At 42.5% G+C, this 20,287-nt stretch overlaps 1 protein-coding gene across 4 annotated transcripts in view; it reads right to left on the reverse strand.

Moving 5' to 3' along the window:
- The window catches only part of Prdm2 (PR/SET domain 2), a 46,916-nt gene extending 28,518 nt beyond the window's left edge, over window positions 1-18,398 (reverse strand). The window contains exons 1-4 of one of the 4 annotated variants that reach the window (XM_015485680.2): window positions 16,932-18,261; window positions 8,009-12,410; window positions 7,688-7,783; window positions 3,130-4,700 (exon numbers count right to left, since the gene is read on the reverse strand). In XM_015485680.2, coding sequence (XP_015341166.1) covers window positions 7,717-7,783; window positions 8,009-12,410; window positions 16,932-16,950 — 4,488 coding nt within the window. In that variant the 5' untranslated portion in view covers window positions 16,951-18,261 and the 3' untranslated portion in view covers window positions 3,130-4,700; window positions 7,688-7,716. Of the gene's footprint in view, window positions 1-3,129; window positions 4,701-7,687; window positions 7,784-8,008; window positions 12,411-16,058; window positions 16,191-16,931 lie in introns of those variants that run through there. The other 3 variants (XM_048816294.1, XM_015485681.2, XM_048816293.1) reach the window with 3 other exon arrangements.
- Between the last annotated feature and the right edge of the window lie 1,889 nt (window positions 18,399-20,287).

A 20,287-nucleotide genomic window follows, 5' to 3' on the forward strand; every position in this document is an offset into this window, starting at 1 on the left:
AAACCAATGGACTGAGCTACCCGCCGCCCCGCGAGGGGAAGAGAGGCATATTCCACTGTGAAGAGGGAAAGTGGATGGAAGTTGGCCTCTCGCAGCCCCCGACTAACGAGCAGCCTCCATGACCAGGAAGACAACCTCACCCATAACCTAACTGCCCCCATTCAGTCCCAAATGTCGCAAAGTCTTTAATTGAGAAGCTATCAAGGCCTGTATTCTGCAAATAGAAGAAATCAAACTCTAAAAACCTACAGATGATCAACAGGAGAGTGTGGCCCGGAAACAGTTCAGATCTCCACCTGCACTTGAGAGCTGCGGGTGCCCTGGGCACTTCCAAGTCTGCTCCCTGCATGCGAACGACACCAACCTCACGGGGTTTCGGTGAAGATTCAAGCTTCAAAAATGGTTAACACAGTATGGAGCATGCAGCAAGCACTCAAAAACCACATTAAATTCACTCAAAATCTCTTTAGATCATTTCCAACAACTCTGGAGAAGGAAGGAGCATAAGAGTGGCCAGCAGGGAAAGAAGTGGGGTGAACAGGGAGCCGGGGACACAGGCTCAGAAGATCAACTGCGGAGCAGTTTACATTTTCCTTCCTTACATCACACCCACTCACAAATCTCAAATTTTGTTCCATTTTTTGGACACTGAATGTTTTAATTTTGTCTAGAATTTTAATGGCAACGCAGATGTCATTTTTCCCAACAATCTGGACCTCATCTCTCTTCTTTGTATTCCACAGCACTGTGTACTTAAGATCCTGCCAGCAAGGCAGGCCCTGCAGCAGGAAAGGTCCAACAGCACCTGAGGTGGCGCTCAACAGTGCTGACTGTGGCGTGAATCAGCCAAGGAGAAGCTGCACGACAGGCCCTGTCCCTTTTCTTGCCAACAGTGCACAGTTCTGAGCCCAGCTCTCGAGATCATCCCCACAACCTTCAGACAAGCAAGAACAGCAGCAGGGCCTGCTCAGCAGCGAGTATAAGGACGATGTGACACTGTGAGGCTCAAAGAGGAACACAGGGACACCACAGCACTTCAGAGCTGCACACATTCTTTTTCCAATATAAATTCAGAAACGTGTACATTGAAATTATCCAGAGCCTTTAAAAAGATTACCCAACCCTGTTTCCAATTCATCTAAATAGTCTAATTTTTAAAACTGGCTGTAGGGCCTTGAAACAAGTAGCTGGGACAGGCTTTCTGGGTGAAGTTCAGAAAGCACTGGGCTCGAGGGCAGCGCTGCGGCTCCTCAAGCCTCTGAGAATGCTCTGTCCACACTTTCAAATACACCTCAGCAGTGCTGTACTAGAACCTTCACTGAGAGCAGATCCTGAAGCAGCAGCCCAGGACCTGCTGGGCCTGCAAGGTTCACACAGCAACCAAAACGGGCCAGAGGTCCTTCCTGATCAGATAAAGAATTTGTTGGGGATTCCTTCAGTGAATAGCAGATCTTTCCCAACCACCAGTCAAGTCCTCAACACACTTTCAATGTGGCCTGTATGTCCATGTCAACCCTCTTCTCACCTACCTGTGCTCTAATACATCTTCAAGGTAAACTGCACTTATAAATTTATTTTTAATGGCTAAGTCAATCTATACAAAGTGAGCTTCAATATCAAATCAAAATTCACATAAATGAAATGTTAAATGCATCCAATGAACCATTATTTTGGTGTCACCTTGACTTAAGTATCACAGGCCTGCAGTCCTGTAGATGTCCACCCTCAGACACGAAGCAAGTACCTTCCCAACCACCTATCTTTGGGGACTTGTGACAAAGTGAGGAGGTTCCAAATACAAAGCATCAAAAACGGGAAAAGGACACCAAGCAAACATAAGCTCAGAAGTTGGGATTTTGTCCATTTTGTCCACAGATATAGCCTAAGTACCTCAAATACAGCCTGCCCTTTACTAAACACTCAGTAAACCAAGTTGACTAGATTAACCACTAGAAAGAACCTGTAACTCTCAAGTTGAAGCCCCGTGAGCCCAGACAGGGATTTATCAATGGAAACGCTGTGAGATGCTTTCAAACAATGTGAGTGACAGAAGGCTTTATCAGTGCTTACCTTTTTAATTTAAAAAAAAAAAAAAAGTTCAACCCTATGAAGACTTTTTAAAAGCAACCAAAATGGGGCAGAGTTCCTTCCTGATCAGATATAATAATTTGTTGAGGACTCCCTCCTTCAGTGAGTAAGCATCTTCATTCCTGAGCTCACAGGCACTACGGCCAGGGTTGGGGACACTGAAGGCCAACGAGAGACTCAGCCCACTGTCTAGTGTGGGGTCTGACAGCATCCTTATCCAGTAAACACTATGGCCATCTAGGCCCCTTCCCATTCTATACACACAGCAAACACAGGTCTCCCAAGTTAACCTACCAGAGCAGGCTTGTGACTGAAGGCACAGCTACAGAAGAATGGCAGGCAGATTGGCCAGGAGGGAGACCGGGTCTGGCTCCCACAGGAGGAGTGCTCTCCACCTCACAACACTCCCGACCCCACAGGGCACTGCCGAGTGTTCAGCGCTCGAGCGAGCACAGCATTTAAAACTCAGACTGAAGACCATTTCCAAACTTCCATCCACGTCTCTCCTCCCTGGGTTTTCCCACCATAGGAGCACCACTGGCCAGAGAAGGCTGAGGGAGCCACTGTCCCCAGAGGAGGAAGGAGACACTGTGAGAGCAAGACCTGCTCCGGTGCCGGACTGCAGTTCACTGCTCATATCCAACCACTTTCACCTGCAGAAAACACCATTCTGAAAGGACTTTCAACCCAAATGTTACCACTTCCATTCATTCTTAGGAGATCCATAAAAATAAATCACCCACAAACAAAACTGTCAGCAAGCACAAAGGAAACTATGACCCTGTACATGAAGCCCTTTATGTCACTCTTACCAAATTAAGTTCACAGGGTACCTATTGGCACCACTGGCCTACTACATGTCTACCCTCTAGATAGGACATGACAACTGGAATCACAAATGTCCAGCTGATGCCAGACAGAAACAGGTGAAAAGAGGCCCCAGGGGGTGACTACAGACCACACTGTGTAAAGCAAGACTGGTCCTCTAAGTACTCTCACCTTCCCTCTAATGTGCTCCCAATTACGTACAAAATGCAGTCCTTTCACAAGTTTTTAGAAAGTTTTTATTGGTTACAAGGATATAAAATGTATCATTCAAATTCTTCCCTATTTATTAAAGTATATGCAGCAATAGCATAAAAAATCTTTTTTATACATCTGTCAAGCCAATGATATATTTCATGCTAGAAGGGGAAAGTATCAAACAGCAGTCTTGTTTATAATTAATTCCCCTCTGTTTCTTTCTCAAGGCTACATTGGTTAAAATCAAAGAACAACCCCTTTTGTATGTCAAATTGTAAATTTTAATGTTTTCATTAGAATAGTCTTTTATAGCACTCTCCAACAAGAAGCAATAAAATAACTAACAGCGAACTTCATACAGGAACACTCTCCAGATTAACAATGCAAACAAAAATGCAAAATGTAAATCACATATAATACAATTGAAGCGTCCAAAACAATTTAAATAATTTTAAATATTTTATTTTTAAACTGCTACAAATGCTTTATACAACATTTCAACATAAAGTCCCCATAACAGAAATGTAACAAAATGGGAATGATAGTGAAAGGGTTAAAGTGGCACAAACTCACTAAACAAGTATTAAACTACAAATTTTAAGAGGTAGATTACTTTTTAAAGTTGAGAACAAAAAACAGTATGAATCAAATCTAGCCATTTTCCACGAACTCAGTCATTAATTTGGGAGGAGTCATAAAAATGAATGGAGAAATGATACTCATATATTTTGGCAGAGGCCAATTTGTTATTTTAATCTCTATTAGAGACTGCAGTATAAAACCTGGTATGTAAATTCATTTATACTTACATGTAGACACACACATCTCTACAGGCCTGGATGCATCTGTGCATTGATATATTGCTACATAGTCTCTCATAATATAATAGTTATAAATTAGTGCCAGATAACCATTTGAGAGGATAATGTCCATTAGGATATATAAACATGACACTATAAGAGGCATAAAAAAAGAGTCCATATCCAATCTGGTTTCCTCTCGGTTATGCTGGCAATCTGCTTGTGATTTAAAAAGGGGGCAGGGGGTTGGGGGGTAAGAGATCAGCTAAATGCCTCTCTCTGTCTACAATTCATTTAGAAGAAAGGCATCAAGAGCTGGTGTGTGAGGAAAAGTTTTAAAATGAGTGCATCCGAATCTGTCATCCCTGAAATCTACAATAAACTACTGATAAAATAGAGAACTTGCTTTGCAAGGTTAAGTTCAAATCATTCCCTTCTCTGCTATGTGCCAAAATCAAGGGCCACACTCACATCTGAGTTACAGTCCCATGACGAGGAGCCAGTTCATCTAGCCCATCTTACAGGGCCCTTCTCTTTGGATCTCAGTCACCTGGGAGCCCAGCACACACACTGGGCACCACTGAAGGAGCAGATGCCTGACTCTAACCAGGGCAACAAGAAGCCAGCCGGCAATCAACTGTGTTACGATTTTTGAGTCAGCTTCAACTGGTCTTGCAAGCTTGGTAGATTTCGTATCCTTTGCCGTAGTGTTTATCCTAAGTTGAGCATGCAATATCTTTTAGTCAATTAAGGTTTGTTTTGTTTGGGGGGCTTTTCTACAGGAAGTTCCTAGAAAATAAGAAAACTGAAGATAAATGACAACATAACATAATCTTGTATGAATTGACCATGTTAAAGAAAAGGGTGAGGCGACCATAAGACAAATGTTATCAAAGACAGCAACACATAAATGACTCTGAAGGTATTCAAGAACTCAGGTGTCCCACTCCAAAGATACATACATGCTAAGAAAACTGCCAGTAGGACCATTTCTAAGTGAGACAGCAGAAACAGAGATGGGAGAAATAGGTGCTATGTTTTTGACTCAGGTCACTGTAAATGGGAAAAACCTGGCCAGGCATTTTATTTTGCTTCTCTGAACTTGACATTTTCCTGGACTGGCTGCAGAGGGTACTCGGTATCAAAGAGAAGTGTTGCTTCTCTAGGAGTGTTAAAAAATGGAAAAACTCCCTGGGCAAAAAGGGTGAGAGGTGAGTAGAAAAATGTATCCCTTTCCTTCTCTTGGGGTCTTGCCAGAGCTGTGGAACTAAACCCAGCACCACATCTGAATTCAGTGCCCGCCCCCCCCAGAAGCCCAAGGTAGGCAGTAACCACTAACTCAGGGTGGGCCATGGCATTAAGGAAGAGAGGGACTAGAAGCTGAGCGATGGTGACATCACACTCTTCTCCTGCTCTGTCCTAAGGAAAGCATTTGGAACCCATGGTTTCTTTATCGCCTGAAAGGCACGATGGCTGCTGTGCTCCATGAAGTGACCAACAAACTGCCAATCCCTGAGTGTTACCTGAAAAACCCAGCTACATTCTCGAGGCTGGTGGCAGGCAGACACTTAAAAAACTATGGAACCCTCAACTGGCTTTCCAGTGTAAAGCTTCTTAAGCGCTGGGGCTGTGTAAGGAAGAGGATGCACTGCCAGATCTAACAAGACCCCAAGAACACAACGGGGTAAGAAAAGCAGAACCACCAAAAACTGAGTGAAAGCAAGTACTTCTCAACATGTAATAGATGGAATCACCTCTGAACAAAATTTAGAAGTAGCAATACACTAAAACAGGAAGACTGTAAGTAAAACAACTTCTTCTCAATGTAAAACAAACAAACAAACAAACTGGGGACAAGCGCTCCCCTGGAACAGTCCTAGGTGAGACATTAACGGCAATCGCACACACATGCCCCAAGTCTGAAATTTAGGAATTCCAGTCCCTATGAAGTACCATGAAGACCAAAATAAACTCTTTGAAGAAAGAGCCACTCTTGAATCCAGATATTCGATATATGATGTTCTGCTGAACATTTGTTTTTTAATTCCCAAAGACAATTCACGAATTTATGGTCACTTGGTAAGCACCCTGGATAACACCCCTGTCCTGCACAGTTCCACCGCACAGTTCCAGCAACTCACAAGAGGTAGAACAACTACCAGGGATGCCTGCTGCTACTGTCTACCAGTTAAGGCAACACCAATGTTTTCTCATCTGACTCTCTGTGCTTCCCTTTAGGCCAAATTTCACTCCAGCAACATAACCCTGTCAACTACCAAACAAAGCAAAATGATTAAGATTAACTGGAGGAGAGAAGAGAGATCAATCACCTTTTAGTCACTTTAAAGGTTAAGAGGCTAGCAGCAAATTGATGAACTTCACAAATGCTGTTACTCAGAGGACTTTTCTTTAAAATATTTATTTATTTTTTCATCTCAATCTTATTCCTGAACTGTATAAATGAGACCCAGTACAAAGTGATTCTTTTAGCTAATATCAGAGACAAAAAGGATACATTATCTTCTAACCACCTGGAAAGTATTTCAAATCTGTGACGAATGGTGGCATATTCAGCAACTTAAAAAGGACTCATTCTGACTATGCCCTGTTGGTATGGAATTGTCAGAACACACTGAGCACATGCAGGTATGCAGTTACACTGCCAGAGGGAGGCAGCTCTGAGGGCTGACAGGGCTTATCCTCACCAGGGTCAACCTCCACGATACCATCGATACCATCGCCAGAGACCACATGTTAATCACATCTACAGCAACTGAATATTTAATACTTTTATAAAGTAGCTTTTGAAAAATTTGATCCCTTAATCCTACAGTAAATCATTCAAATCATTCAGGGCTACTGACCTCCCTACATCTTTAGTTAGCCACAATTTAGGCACACAGGCACCAAGAATCCTATCTGATCAACTAAGCAGTGACAACAGCCCCTTTGTTTCCTCATGATCTCTCCAGAACAGCAACCACTCCACAATTACCCTTTATTTGTTTAAACACCAAAGAATCTCCAGACACTAAAAATTGCAGCCATGAAAGCTCAGAGTTGGGTCAGGCTGCTCCATACTCTAAAAAGACAAGGCTACAAAGTATTTGCAGAGATGCCAGCTGATGATAACGACCTCACATGAAGCTGACCTGTAGGTATTGTTTGTGAAACAGCAGGAATTCTGAGAATGCACATCAGCTCACGTTAAGTGACTCAGAAAATCTGAGAAGTCGATGTAACAAAATTAACCACAGCCCTCTCACTCCATCTGTCAACTGAGAATAGGGATTACCATATGGAGGTATGGAGGACGTGGAGTAAGCACATACACCACTACAAATCCAAGATGAAAGACTACTGGGGCAAAGGGTACTGACCAATGAAGCTGACTTACCAGGGCACCACGCATGCCTGAAAGAACCTCAAGGTCCTGCCTCCCTGAAGCTCCAAGCACCCACACTAGTTGTTCTTCCCCTTTGGAACCTGGCTTGTTTACTACCTTAGGGCTGAAAACGGGGGATGGGGAGGAGGGAGCACAAGGCATTTTAAAGAAGCATGGTGCTTTGTTGTTTTGTCCACCATGTTAAGCTCTTAAAATTCAAACACTGGTAGTAAAAGAAAGCATGAATAATAAAAGCTGTCCAAGTCCCTAATGCTTACGTCACAGAACTTCTGAGCAAGGTTGCAAGGTGGTTTGCCAATGAACTCATGATCCACCTTAACCTACAAATGATCTATGATCAGGGAATAATAAAGTGATGCTGAGATATTACCCAAGACATGAAGGAAGTTTGACAGAACTTCATCTTTTCACATAGGGAACTTTTTGAGAGCTTCTCCGTGGTTTCAAATTCAATTCATACCTGGCCCTATTAAAGAAATGGCACCACTTTGTCAGTCTGAAAGAAAATCTAATTATTCATCTCTATGGTGGCCAGAACAGTGGCCCAAGCAGTGGCCTTTTATGCCTACAACTTATTCAACAGCTACTTCTTCTGAATGCTCAGCTCAAAATTTTACAGGAAAAGAAAACAAAACCCCCCTGGGTCAGTCTACTCTTCTCCTGCAGTCCTCACCTTCCCGGCTGAGCTTACCTGAAGTCCTTCAGCTCCGACCTGGCACTGCCGTCCTCTCTTCTGCCTTCACTCAGGTCGGCGGCAGCTGCCAATTGAAGGCTTCGGGTGATCGGCCCCCCACTGCGTTCTCTAGATTTTACATTGAACCGGTCTGTTCTTTTCTTACTTGCCAAAGTAGACTTGCTTTGTAAAACAGCTTTGCTTTTTTGTACTCTCACGTGCAGGCTCCGGGAGGTTTTACTCGAGAGCTGAGCAGAATGATTCTTGGCCACAGCTTTGGGTTTTTTCCCCTCCACGTGAGTGATTTTGGCCATTCTTATAGGGCTGGAGTTCCTTAAAGAGGAGGAGCTTGGTTTTTTGGACTTGACTGAAGCTGTGAATTTGACATTCTGCCTGGACCGGAAGGATGAGGAGGGCAGCGAAGACTGGGCGGGGCCTGAGCTGCGGGCCCGGGTCTTGCCCAGGGGTGCCTGCGTGCTCTGCAGCTTAATCTCAGCATCCGCTGTCCGTCTGCGGTGACTACTGCTGGCGTGTCTGTCACTACTTGCAGGTGATGAGTGTCCACCTTTCTTGGATGAATGAGAAACTTTTTTTTTGGAAGGAGAGAGGGGTTTCTTGGGGCAACTGAATGCCGCGTGCTTGTTCAGGCTCCCAATGTAAGTGAACTCTCGGCTGCAGTAGGGGCAGATGTGGGAGGACGACTCTGAGGAGCTCCTCAAGTCAGCCTTCTGTTTTGCAGATTTGTTTTTTTGAAGGATCGCTTTCTGTACAAGTTGGTTTTTCTTCTTCAATGCATTTAATTTGAGCTTATTCGGTGACATTTTGCTGAGCTCAACACTGAAGCTCAGTCTTTTGGGCTGTCCCATTCGCCGGAAGGCATTTTTTCCAGAGTTGTCTAAGACTACCACTCCATTTTTAGGCTGCACAGTTTGTTTCAATGGTACTGGATTTTTCTTCGGAGTATACCTCTTCTTGTCGCTTGCAGAAGCACATGCCAGGATATGTTTGTGTAACTCAGGCATGTTGTCAACACCTTTTCCACATTTTGTGCAGCGAATGGCAGTGGTAAAAGTCTGTGGAATATTGTGGGTAGTGAAATTTGTGGCCGTCACACCAATACCCATGGGGTTGCGGTGATGGTACTGGAATGGAGGTGGTTTAAAGCTTGGGTAATGCTGATTGAGACCCAATCGAACATCTGGATCTTTTGTCTTTATTCCAGAAGCCATTATTTTTATGGTGGTATAAAGCTCTTCGGAGGAATCATTTAACTCTTCCTCCTCTTTGGAAGTTTCCAAAGGGCCTTCCGGCAAGCCCTGCATATGCTCCATGTGGGCCTTGCTGGGATCCGTGAAGTTCTGGGGCCTCAGTGTCCCACTTTCAAACTCATGGTGTGTGCACACCTCGTCTGGGTGAAGATCTCGCTGGTGCTGCTGCAAATTGCACAAGAAAGCAAACTCTTTTTTACAAACGGAACACACAAAGATATTCCCAACTCCATGAAGCAAAAAGCGATGCTCTGACAAATCTGTTTTATCCTTAAAAAGCTGCACACAAAATTCACATTTGAAGGGCCATTCTTCAGCATGAATAGATAAATGTTTGGTTAGATCTTTAATGGAAAGAAATGGTGATTCACAGACATTGCAAATAAAGTTTTTGCTGAATGTTTCCTGAATAGCATCCTGTTCAACTGCAGACTGGGGCTCTTCTCTGGCTTTCAGATCTTCGTTCTCTAGTTCCTCCTGTTTGAAAGTTATTGTGGGGAGAGAAGCCTCCAGATTATCTCCGGAGGAAATAACAGATGACACTGCTGAGAGAGGGGGTGGCGAAGGGGACGAGGAAGAAGATGAAGAGGAGAATGAAGAGGAGGAAGAGGAGGAGGACGAGGAGGACGATGAAGAGGAGGAGGAAGAAGAAAGTGTTGGAGGACCAGGTGAAGCAGCAGACATGAGCTGCTCCACAGGAGGAATGGGAGAGGGTGAGGGGGACACTGTTGGGGACAGAATTGGAAGAGGAGACTGGGCAGTGGCATTCGAGAGTGGAGAGGGACATGGGTGAGGAGATGCACTAGAAGAAGGGGCGGGAAGAGGGACGGTTGGAAGGAGGGGAGGGGGCGGAGTGGCAACAGTTAACACAGGAGGGCAGGGTGGAGGGGAAGAGGGATCTGTGGGGATCAGGAGAGGAGGCAGCTGACCAGAAGATGAGGAAGATGTTTGTAGGGGAGGTGACGAAGGACAAACTTCAGCAGATGATTCGATGGCAGGGGCAGAGAAACCAGAGTCAGGAACAAGGTCAGGATCTGGCTGGGCATCTAGAGATTTACAAGGGCTTGGGCTCCTGGTCACATCAGGAGTATTTTCTGCGGGTAAATCAATGCCATTATACTCATTGAGAAGAACCTTCTGGAGCATGCAGGTGGTTGGCTTCTTCTTCTTCACAGCACCACAGGAAGGCTGCACTGAATGGTTCTCTTTCAACTCCTTGCCTTCAGAGTCGCTACCAGGCTTTCTGTGCACACTGAGGTCCAGTACAGATTCCCACTGGACAGAGGCCTTGCCTGTACCCTCAGCCTTCTGTTTGACACCGCTGGATAAATCCAGTGGCTGCTGGTTGCAAACATTGCTGAAAGTAGGACCAGATGCCCACTCTTTCGATATTTTATATTCATCGAAGCAAGGAGGGCTCCCAGTTTCTCTCTCATCTCTCCCAGACAAACTCCACGCTGGTGAGTCACTACGACTTTCTAATTTGGGTTTCTTCGAAGTCAGGACTGCATCTGTCCACGCTGCTTTTCCATCACTTGGTTTCCCAAAGTCCCGAAGGGCAGGGCTATGCTGTGGAGAACTGGGTGGAGAGCTGGTCCTTCTCTTAAACCTACTAGAGGTCACGGGTAACATGGATGCAGGAGCGGACACACATACGGGACCTAACTTAGGGATTTCTGCAGGAGGAGTTAGCTTGTCTTGGGTTTGAAGAAGCTGTTTGAGCTTTGATGACAAATAAACACTCTTCTCTTTATGGAAAGACACCGCCTCGGTCGTTGACACACTAAGAGGCAGAGTTAAGGAACAGGAGGGTGCCGTGGGGTCAGAGTCTGTTTCAGCTTTAATTTTGGGGAGCACAGGCGGACTAGCAGTCCTCCGTTTCTTGGACTCAGAGTTTGTGCTGCTGGACGGCTCTTTAGGAAGTTCATCTGTTACAGTGACCTGTGTGGTCTTTATACTTTGAGTAATTTCCACTGTAACTGGAGTGAGCAGACAGTTTATGCCATACAAGTCCGCCGAATTAGATTCCATCTCAATCACATCACAGTTGCTAGTGCTATTGTTAGTTTGAATTTTACCGTCAATGTAGTAATTTAAGTTTTCAGAGATGTTACTAGAAATGTCCATGATGTACACATCATCTGCTTCCCCCTCCTCCTCTGGCTCTGTGCTTGGTACATAGACATTCTGGGCAGGTGGGGCCTGCTCGGCTGGCGGCTGTGGCTCCTCAAGGAGGCCCCCTTTTCGGCGCACACCTTTGGGAATCAGGTGGCGTTCATGAACTCTGCGCTGATGCCGTCTCATATTGGTATGAGTTCCGAAAACCTTTTTACAATATTTGCAGGGATGAAGTTCTTTAACTTCCCCATTCTCTTCTACAACCGAAGAATTTACCGTTTCTTGGGAAGCTTTTTCTGAGTTCAGAATTAGACAGTCTTGACCAAGATGGGAAGGATTCAATTCATCTTTAGGAGTGACATTTTCTCCACAAACTTTGCCATCAGGCAGGTCCTCTGATGCCTGCAGTGTCAGGCTGGGTTTTCGCTTTAACCCTGCTTCATGGCGACGCTCGTGGCGCCTCCTGTTGATCTGTGTGCCAAAGGCTTTCCCACAGTACTTGCACTTGAAAGCATGGTTGACTGTAGACATGTGGATGTGCATATGACGTTCAAGGCCCTGCTTGGTGGTGAACTTCCTTTCACAGTGCTGACATGGAAACATAAACGCTTCAAACGCCTCACCGTTGGCCTCCTCTTTAGTTTTGGGGATTTGGACCACAGGTGTCCCTTCTGGAGAGTCTTCAGGAGTTTCTTCTGAAATGCTTTTTGGTTCTTCTAATAAATCCTCTGGCTTCTCGTCACACCGGATCTCAGGCTCTTTCACAGAGCTTTCGTTCGGCATGTCGCCTTCTTCCTCCCCGTCTTCCTCCAAATCATCGTCGTCATCTTCTTCCTCCTCATCCTCCTCTTCTTCATCCAGATCATTCACCTCACAATCTGTGGCTTCTTGTTTTCCATCTGGCTCTGGCTGTGGTTTTTGGGCAGCAGGGGAGATCGGCAGTTCTGGTGGTGCATCCTGGATGACCCCCTCCTGGAGAAGGGCTGGCTGCTCAGGGGCTGCAGCTGGATGCCTCTCTTCTTCTTCTTTGGGACCTGGAAAGTGCACAGAAGCAGAAGCACAGAGGTGAAGGCAAAACTAGCCGCTCTACAATCCACTGCTATGATTCATTTCTCTCATCACCTAATGTGTAAGGGAAAGAAGTATGATTAACAATAAATTAACTTCCAGTTTATGTATTTCATTTGTAAAGACAGATTAAGATATGAGTCCAGGGCTGGGGTTGTGGCTCAGTGGTAGAGCACTTGCCTAGCATGCCTGAGGCATTGGGTTCGATCCTCAGTACCATATTAAAAAAAAAAAAAAAAAACCTAAATAAACAAAATAAAGGTATTGTGACCATCTACAACTAAAAATATTTTTAAAAGATAAAAGTCCATTTCATTCATTCAACATATATTCACAGAGTCTGTGCTTTATGCCAGGTGACATTGTCTGGACACCTAGCAAATAAGAATGTCCACACTGTGTTTACTTTTCTGCATTTAGTTACATGTGTATGTCTGTTTACAGAAACTACAGTGCTTACAATTATGTTGGGATTGCCCAGATTAATTTTTAGGAATTATAAATTCCAATTTCTTATGATTACAAACTGAAACAAGAAAACTGCTAAACACATTACTCGATTAGATTCTTGATAGTGTGTCAAATGGATGATCCGCTCTCACCTCTAACAAAACTATGTATTTAGAAAGTAGAACACCTTCCAGAACCATGTCAGAAGTTTTTCGAGTCCAAGAAAGACTGCAGGTCACCTCTTGTAAACCTGATTAAATTATTAAATCCAGAGTACATCACTGAAGGAAACAAAGCTCAACCTGGGGTAGATGGGAGGGGAGACAGTTAACTTGCTCGTAAGGTATGGATGGACAGAGACCTAAAGAAAGTAAGCCATGAAAATATTTAGGGGAAAACACCCTCCAGATGGGAGAAAAAGTAACTTGTAACCTCAAAGTCAAGATCATGCTAAAGGAAGTCAGGAAGGCCATCCTGACACAGAGGCAGCAAGGTGAGGGAAGGTGGGAGGAAGTGTTCACGCTCTGGATAGGTACCGTGGAAACAAAGCTGACCAAATGTGCTTGTTGGCTGGCTACCGTGAGACAGGAGCCAAGGAGAGTGGCACGAAACTAACAGTCCTGTTCACTGAACTGCAGAAAACTGAGGGGAAGCAGGTCTGGTCTGCAGATGTACACACACTAGGGCACAGGGGGCAAGTGCTTACTCTGGGTGTGCTTAAGTTTAAGGTTCCAAGGTAGATGTCCCAGTGAAGACATTAACAAGATAGTTTTCCATAAATCTTAAGTTCAACAAAGAGGCTGAGTCTAGGAATGTCCAAGTCCTCAGGGTAAAATTAAGAGTAACAGACTGGACAAAGTCACCTAGGAAGTAGATGCAAATAGAAGCAAGAAGAGAATTGTGTCCCAGGTGACATCCGGAGAATCCAGAGTATGACCCTTAGGTCAAGGAGATAATGATCAGCTGATGGGCTGAGCAAGATAAGGACTAGGAATAGGACATTGCATGTGCCAAGCTGGAGGGCTGCTGATTGGAACAGGTGTAGCAGAACAAATGCTTAATGGAATTCATAAAAAAATGGAGGAGGAGGGCTGGGGCTGTAGCTCAGTGGTAGAGCGCTTGCTTAGCAAGTATGTAAGGCACTGAGTTTGATCCTCAGTACCACGTGAAAATAAATAAATAAAATATATTGTGTACATCTACAATTAAAAATTTTAAAAAAAAAAAAGGAAAAGAAAATGGAAGAGGAAGGAGAGATGAAGAAACTGTAAGCACCTCTTTCAGGACTCTCTGTAAAGAAAAAGAAACAGTTTAGTGGTTGAAAGGTAACAAAGGGACAACAGAGGATCCTTCAAGAAGGGAGCTATCACTCCCTTCTTGCAGGGTGAATGCTGGTGAGGACAGTCCACAATACAACCTGCCCTGGAGTATCACCAGCTACACCTATAGAGGAGGCACAGCTATGATAACTTCTGCAAGCCAAGTGAACTCACTTTTCCTGACAGTTCGTTCACTGAGCACGCAATGGATGCAGCTCTAGGTAAACAATACCATCAAAAGACTTAACCTTATCTTTAACATATATTAAAGTGGATAATTCATTTTTACAGCAAAGTAAAAATTTCACTTTAAAAGGAGCTACACACCAGGAGCAGAGGCAACTATATAATAAATTAATGGCTGTACTTATAGAAGTATGTGCGCTTTGGAAGCACATGGAGGAGCGGCTATTTCAGCTGGGCTAATCAGGGAAGGCTTCTTAGAGGAAGCACTAAGCAGGCCCAAACTGAAGGGCCTAAGACTCAAAACAAAAGAGGGCACTCCAGCAGGGAGAAATCAAAAGCATGTAGGACACTGTAAGCAAGTGTGGACTTATGGGGGATACGGAGTAGCCAACAGTGTTATTTTAAGGCAAGTAAGTACCACTTGGGAGATTCAGCTGCAGTGGGTTAAGGAGAAGCAGAAGAGTGGCCCAACTGTCTAGATACAAGAGGCTGTTGATAGACAGGAGACTATCCTGGAGAATGGGGAGAAGGAAGGGTTGAAAAGGCCATCTGCATGGAGATTCCTCAGAAACGTTGGAATGGAACTCCCATTTGACTCAGTTATCCCACTCCTCGGCATATACACAAAAGACTTAAAGTCAGCATATTAGAACGACATGGCCACATCAATGTTTATAGCAGCTCAATTCACAATAACTAAGCTACGGAACAAACCTAGGTTCCCTTCAACACATGAATAAATAAAGAAAATGTGGTATATATACACAATAGAATATTACTGAGCCTTAAAGACGAGTAAAATTATGACATTTGCAGGTAAAGGATGGAGCAAGAAACTATCATGATAAGTGAAATAAGCCAATCCTCCCAAATCAAAGGCTGAATGTTCTGATATAAGGATCCTAACTCACAATAGGGGGTGGGGGAAGGAGTGAAGGCTCACTGGATTGGACAGAGGGAATGGCGGGGGGGAATGGGAAAGATAGTAGAATGAATAGAACATAACATTTTACGTTCATTTATGAATACATGACCGGTATAACTCCACATCATATTCAACCACAAAAATGATAACTTATTCTCCATGTATGTATGTCAAAACACATTCTATTGTCACGTATAACTAAAAAGAACAAATAAAAAGTCCAAAAAAAAAAAATAAAGAAAGAAAGGGCCAAGTGCTGCAAGCTCTTCAAATGCAAATATGAATACTAGTTCAATCATCTGGTCTTAGCCCTTTTGTTATTTCCGAGGAATAATGAACTTAGGAAATCATTTCAAGGGAAATGATAATGAGGAAAAAATAATTGTCTTGAATTACTGCAGGAGGGGACTCCTGAATTTTTAAAAAAAATGTTTGCCACATTTTAAACATGTTTTAAAAATTTTAACATGCCACACAGGTAATTGAAGTCCTTTAGAAATTTTTGTGTTGTTCAAATAAATGTTTAAGCAAATCTGCTATTGGGAGAGAGAACTTAGTTTTACAAGGCTCTGAGAAATGAACTTGTTTCATCTATCCCCTCTCCCCGCCCCCTCCCAAAGAGTAGATATTTATTTCTGAAGTATGCACAAAGAAAGATTCTGGTATAGAAATGGGAAGATCTCTGATCCCCCATCAATTCTTTTTGTCTTAAAATCAAACTGACCCCCTCTCACCTGATTCCCCAGGCCACCTTGGGGTCACTGCACTTAAGTCCCAATGAACTCATCTATTCTTGCTTCATATAAGGGCACAGAAGATTGCAATTCTTTATGAATACCATCATCACAAACAGTGCTGATAAATGGCTATAAAAGGCAATCAAAATATTTTATTGAGTTGTTTTCTCTACAAATGTTTCTTGAGTCACAAGCCTGTATTCTGAAATTTGTATTTTGAAATTTCTGTTGTCTCAATGAACAACTCTTAAGCAAGCTCCAGTATCTGTGTATATTTGCCCATTGCAAATTTAGCCCCCCCCCCCCTTCATTCTACATCAATAGTCCCAATACAGTGGTTCAACTGCATGAGCCCAGGGCGACTTGTCCTCTAACATTATGAAAGATCAAGAATATCAATCATTTAAATTACTGATCAATGAAATTGTTAAATCAATTAGAAGTATAAAACATCCATAAATTAAAGTGGATAAACCATCAAGTGCATATCAAAATAAAATTTTTGCAACATAATGAGGCCCCATATAAGCACTGCAAAGATCAATAGTGGAACATTGTTACAATCCCAGAAGCCTTCTTGTATCCTGCCAGTCTGGCTCCTATCTCCATAGATTTATTTTGATGACTTTTAACTTTATATTCATTATCAATGCAATCACATAGTATGTTTCATTTTATTTGTTTGTTTACTGATTTTATACTATGGATTGAACCCCAGTGGAAAGTTCTGTTTGACATATTAAATTTAGGTAGCTTTTTTGCTAAATACCTTCATAGCTGTTGGATGAGTCTCAGCAGGGCAAAACATGGAGTCACAGAGTTAACTGGCAATACATACCCAAATCAGACAAGTCCAATGTCACAGCTTACCTTCCACAGAATCTCTCATATTTGCAGAGGTGGAATCTGGTTCACTTGTCTTCGGTGCTATGTCCTGGCTTTTGTTTCCCTTGTTTCTATTTTCTTGGGATTTTTTCTTCCCTGCAACACAATATTTATTCACTATTCATTATCATTCTGGAGTTTTAGAGAAAACCATTATTAACCCGATCATAGCAACTGTATTTCTTGGCAATAAACACTTTTCATTCCTAAAGAAAGAAATGATGAATATAAATACTTTTTAAAGTCATAACGGGGGGGGGGGGGGAAACAAAACCCATAGGTCCTTTATTTGTTTATTTATTTTTAGGTCTTGGTTATTATTTCTCTCATAGCTATAATGACAGCTATCAAATTAAAAGATGATATATCCTCAAAAATTGAACATTATTGATGTCAAACAAAGATTAGTAATAACATTGAGTTTTAATGCCACACAAATAATAAGAACTGGCAGTTATCTGTAAGAAGCCTATTAGAGAAAAACAATATAGTATAACTTGGAGCCCTTCTGGTTAAGATACGATTCATAACTGTCAAAGCAAAATGGAAGCAGAGATTCCACTGAATTAGAAGAGATACACATGCTTATGCCATTATTGGCTCAAAAATCAAATGAGGAACAATCGTGAATAATTCACTGTTAGCCGGCACAGCCCTTAGAGGGCCCTGAGGAATTCAACTCTAAGTCCAGCGCAGTTCAATATTTCACTAGACGCAGGGAAGGAAATTCAAGAAATACTAATTGCATTCCAAGTGATCCCACAGTTTAGCAGGTAAGATTAAAATGCAACATCTCTTTGAGAAGCTAGAACAATGAACTCAAATCCTAAATGTGCTCAGTGGACATATACGACTGGACAGAAAGGAGTACCAAGTGACTATTGGTTTACAAGCTCCATTTTTTCAGGATTAGATCAAAACTGCTAACTGTAATTGTTCCAATTTTTAGTTTCCAAATTTCTTTTTCATGGTAACTGGTGTTTCTCAGTCTTCAATTCAGACAGGCTCCCACTCTTCTTCCCTGGATACTTCCTTCCCTTTTTGCATTGATCTCCCCAGATTGACCCCAAACAACCCCTACAGCTACCCTGCCACTATTATCACCTCATTAGTAAAATGACAAATGATAAAACACTCACAGCTTCTGGAACACATGGAAAATGATCTCCATTACAGAGAATCACTACAGAGGAGCATAATTAGCTAAAATGTAGACAACAGATAAAAGTGGGGTCAGAGACACAAAACAGCATCACTGAAAAAATCATTGAGATTAAAAGTAGAGAACAAATTTAACACAATAAGTACTAAACCTTAAAAGCATCACGAGATTTTTATAAAAATTTAAGAGATGTAGCAAAAAGGGGGGGGGAGTACTTAATAAGTCATTTAGCTTGTTAGCCTTAATAAGTAATTTTTTTTTAATTTTTAAAATATTTTTTAATTGTAGATGAACACAATACCTTTATTTTATTTTTTTTTGTGCGTGGTGCTGAGGATTGAACCCAGTGTCTCACATATGCTAGGCAAGTGAGAGCACAGAGCCACAACCCCAGGCGCTTAATAAGTAAATTCTAAAATATCATTTTAAGGAACTTATTCTTCATCCAACAAAAAAAGATATATATATTTTTTTGCACCTACACTATGTAAGTGTTCACTTATATACATTTATGATAACCTGTTCATCCATTCAAGTCCCATGTCAGTTAAGATGGAAATAGGACACAAACATATACCTTTGGAACCACACTCTGGTACAAACAGAAGTTGTGAGTTTGCACAGATGGCCAATTCATGTTACCAGGTGAAGAATTATAAACCAAGGGGCACAATCAGAGAGGCACTTTTCCATGTGGGAAAGCTCTTAAGAGGTTTTCTCCTTTTGTCAACCTAACAGCACTTAGCCTTAATCTGAGGGCTCCAGTTTGTTTAAGGGAATTTGGATTCTCTTTCTCATTTTCTTACCCCAGTATGACCCTTCCTGTGTGTGATGCTCAGTCTATATCAGATTACTGACACCCAACAAAGTGCATGTCACCCACACACATGCAAATATAAATGGTTCCCTGCCTATGAGTATGAGCTGACTGCTCTAGTCTCTAGTGCTACTACTCATGTCCGAGGACACCCACAGCTGCTTCATCACTGCCCCATAGTGCCCTCAGACACTCCATTACAAAGTTAAGATTCAGAGACGATTTTCTCTGAATCAAAAGACATCAGTACCAAATCAGGTACCCCAAGCAGGCCAGGCAATGTGACCTTATCTTACTGACCACTTACTTTGTATGAGGTTTTAAAATTAATTAGAGAGGTAGTCTAAACATGGCCTCTTCACATAAACCTTACACTGCATAAAATTTAACAGAAAAACAGATGAAAATCTGTCACTAAAATAACCCCTCCAGAGGCAATTCAGAAATTTTTTACAATCTCAAGTGCCACACAAACCTAATCAATAAGAAAACATATACAGACTATTAAGTGAAATTTCTAGATTTCCCATTATTATAAAACAAAGCACAATTTTAATATTACTATTAAGATGTACTCAAAATGTAATCGCATAACACCTAAAAGATAAAGTGCTATTTGGAGTTTTATTCCCTGCCTAATTAACATAACGCCTAGCTGGTACTGAATGTCAGATGTCCCTTTTTGGACTCCCCAAACATCAGTGGGAAGTTCCTTTTCTCTCCACCCCCTCCCACCAAGATGAGGACTTTAAAAGGCATGACTGTGGAAACATAACCCATCTTGGAGAGAAACTACATGGGGTAGGTATATCTTCCGTATGCTGTGCAGAGGATCCACAAGGGCATCCTGCCAAGAAGGCTGCAGGGTACCCAGGCATCTTCAACTGACATGTGAATGACATTTAGGGTTAGATAATTCTCTGACTTTGGGGGCTATAGATGCATTGGAAGATATTTTGCAGAATATGCCAAATGCCAGCAGTGTCCTCACTTCTAGTTGTGATAACTCCAATCTCAAGACATGGTCAATACCCCTTGGAAGGAAATCTTCCCAGAAAGAGTCACTGAGCTAGACCAATATTCTGTGTTGTAGGGTAACTAAAAGTATAGGGACTCTGTGGTCTATATATTTATTAAAAATAACGGTAAGTACTTGAGAAACACTGTAAACCAATTCTAAAAATGAAGGAATAGAACAATTAGATTTACCACCAGAGTAACATGGTGAACATGATAGACTCAGTATGAGAGACACGTGTCTAGCATGGCTCTTTTATCATTCATTCATGGAACTGAGATATCCAACACATACTATTTTTTCAGTCTTAATCAGAACAATCAGCTAATCAAGACACTTGGCAT

Source organism: Marmota marmota, unplaced genomic scaffold (assembly GCF_001458135.2).
Source record: "Marmota marmota marmota unplaced genomic scaffold, marMar, whole genome shotgun sequence".
Classification (NCBI taxonomy): Eukaryota; Metazoa; Chordata; class Mammalia; order Rodentia; family Sciuridae; genus Marmota; species Marmota marmota.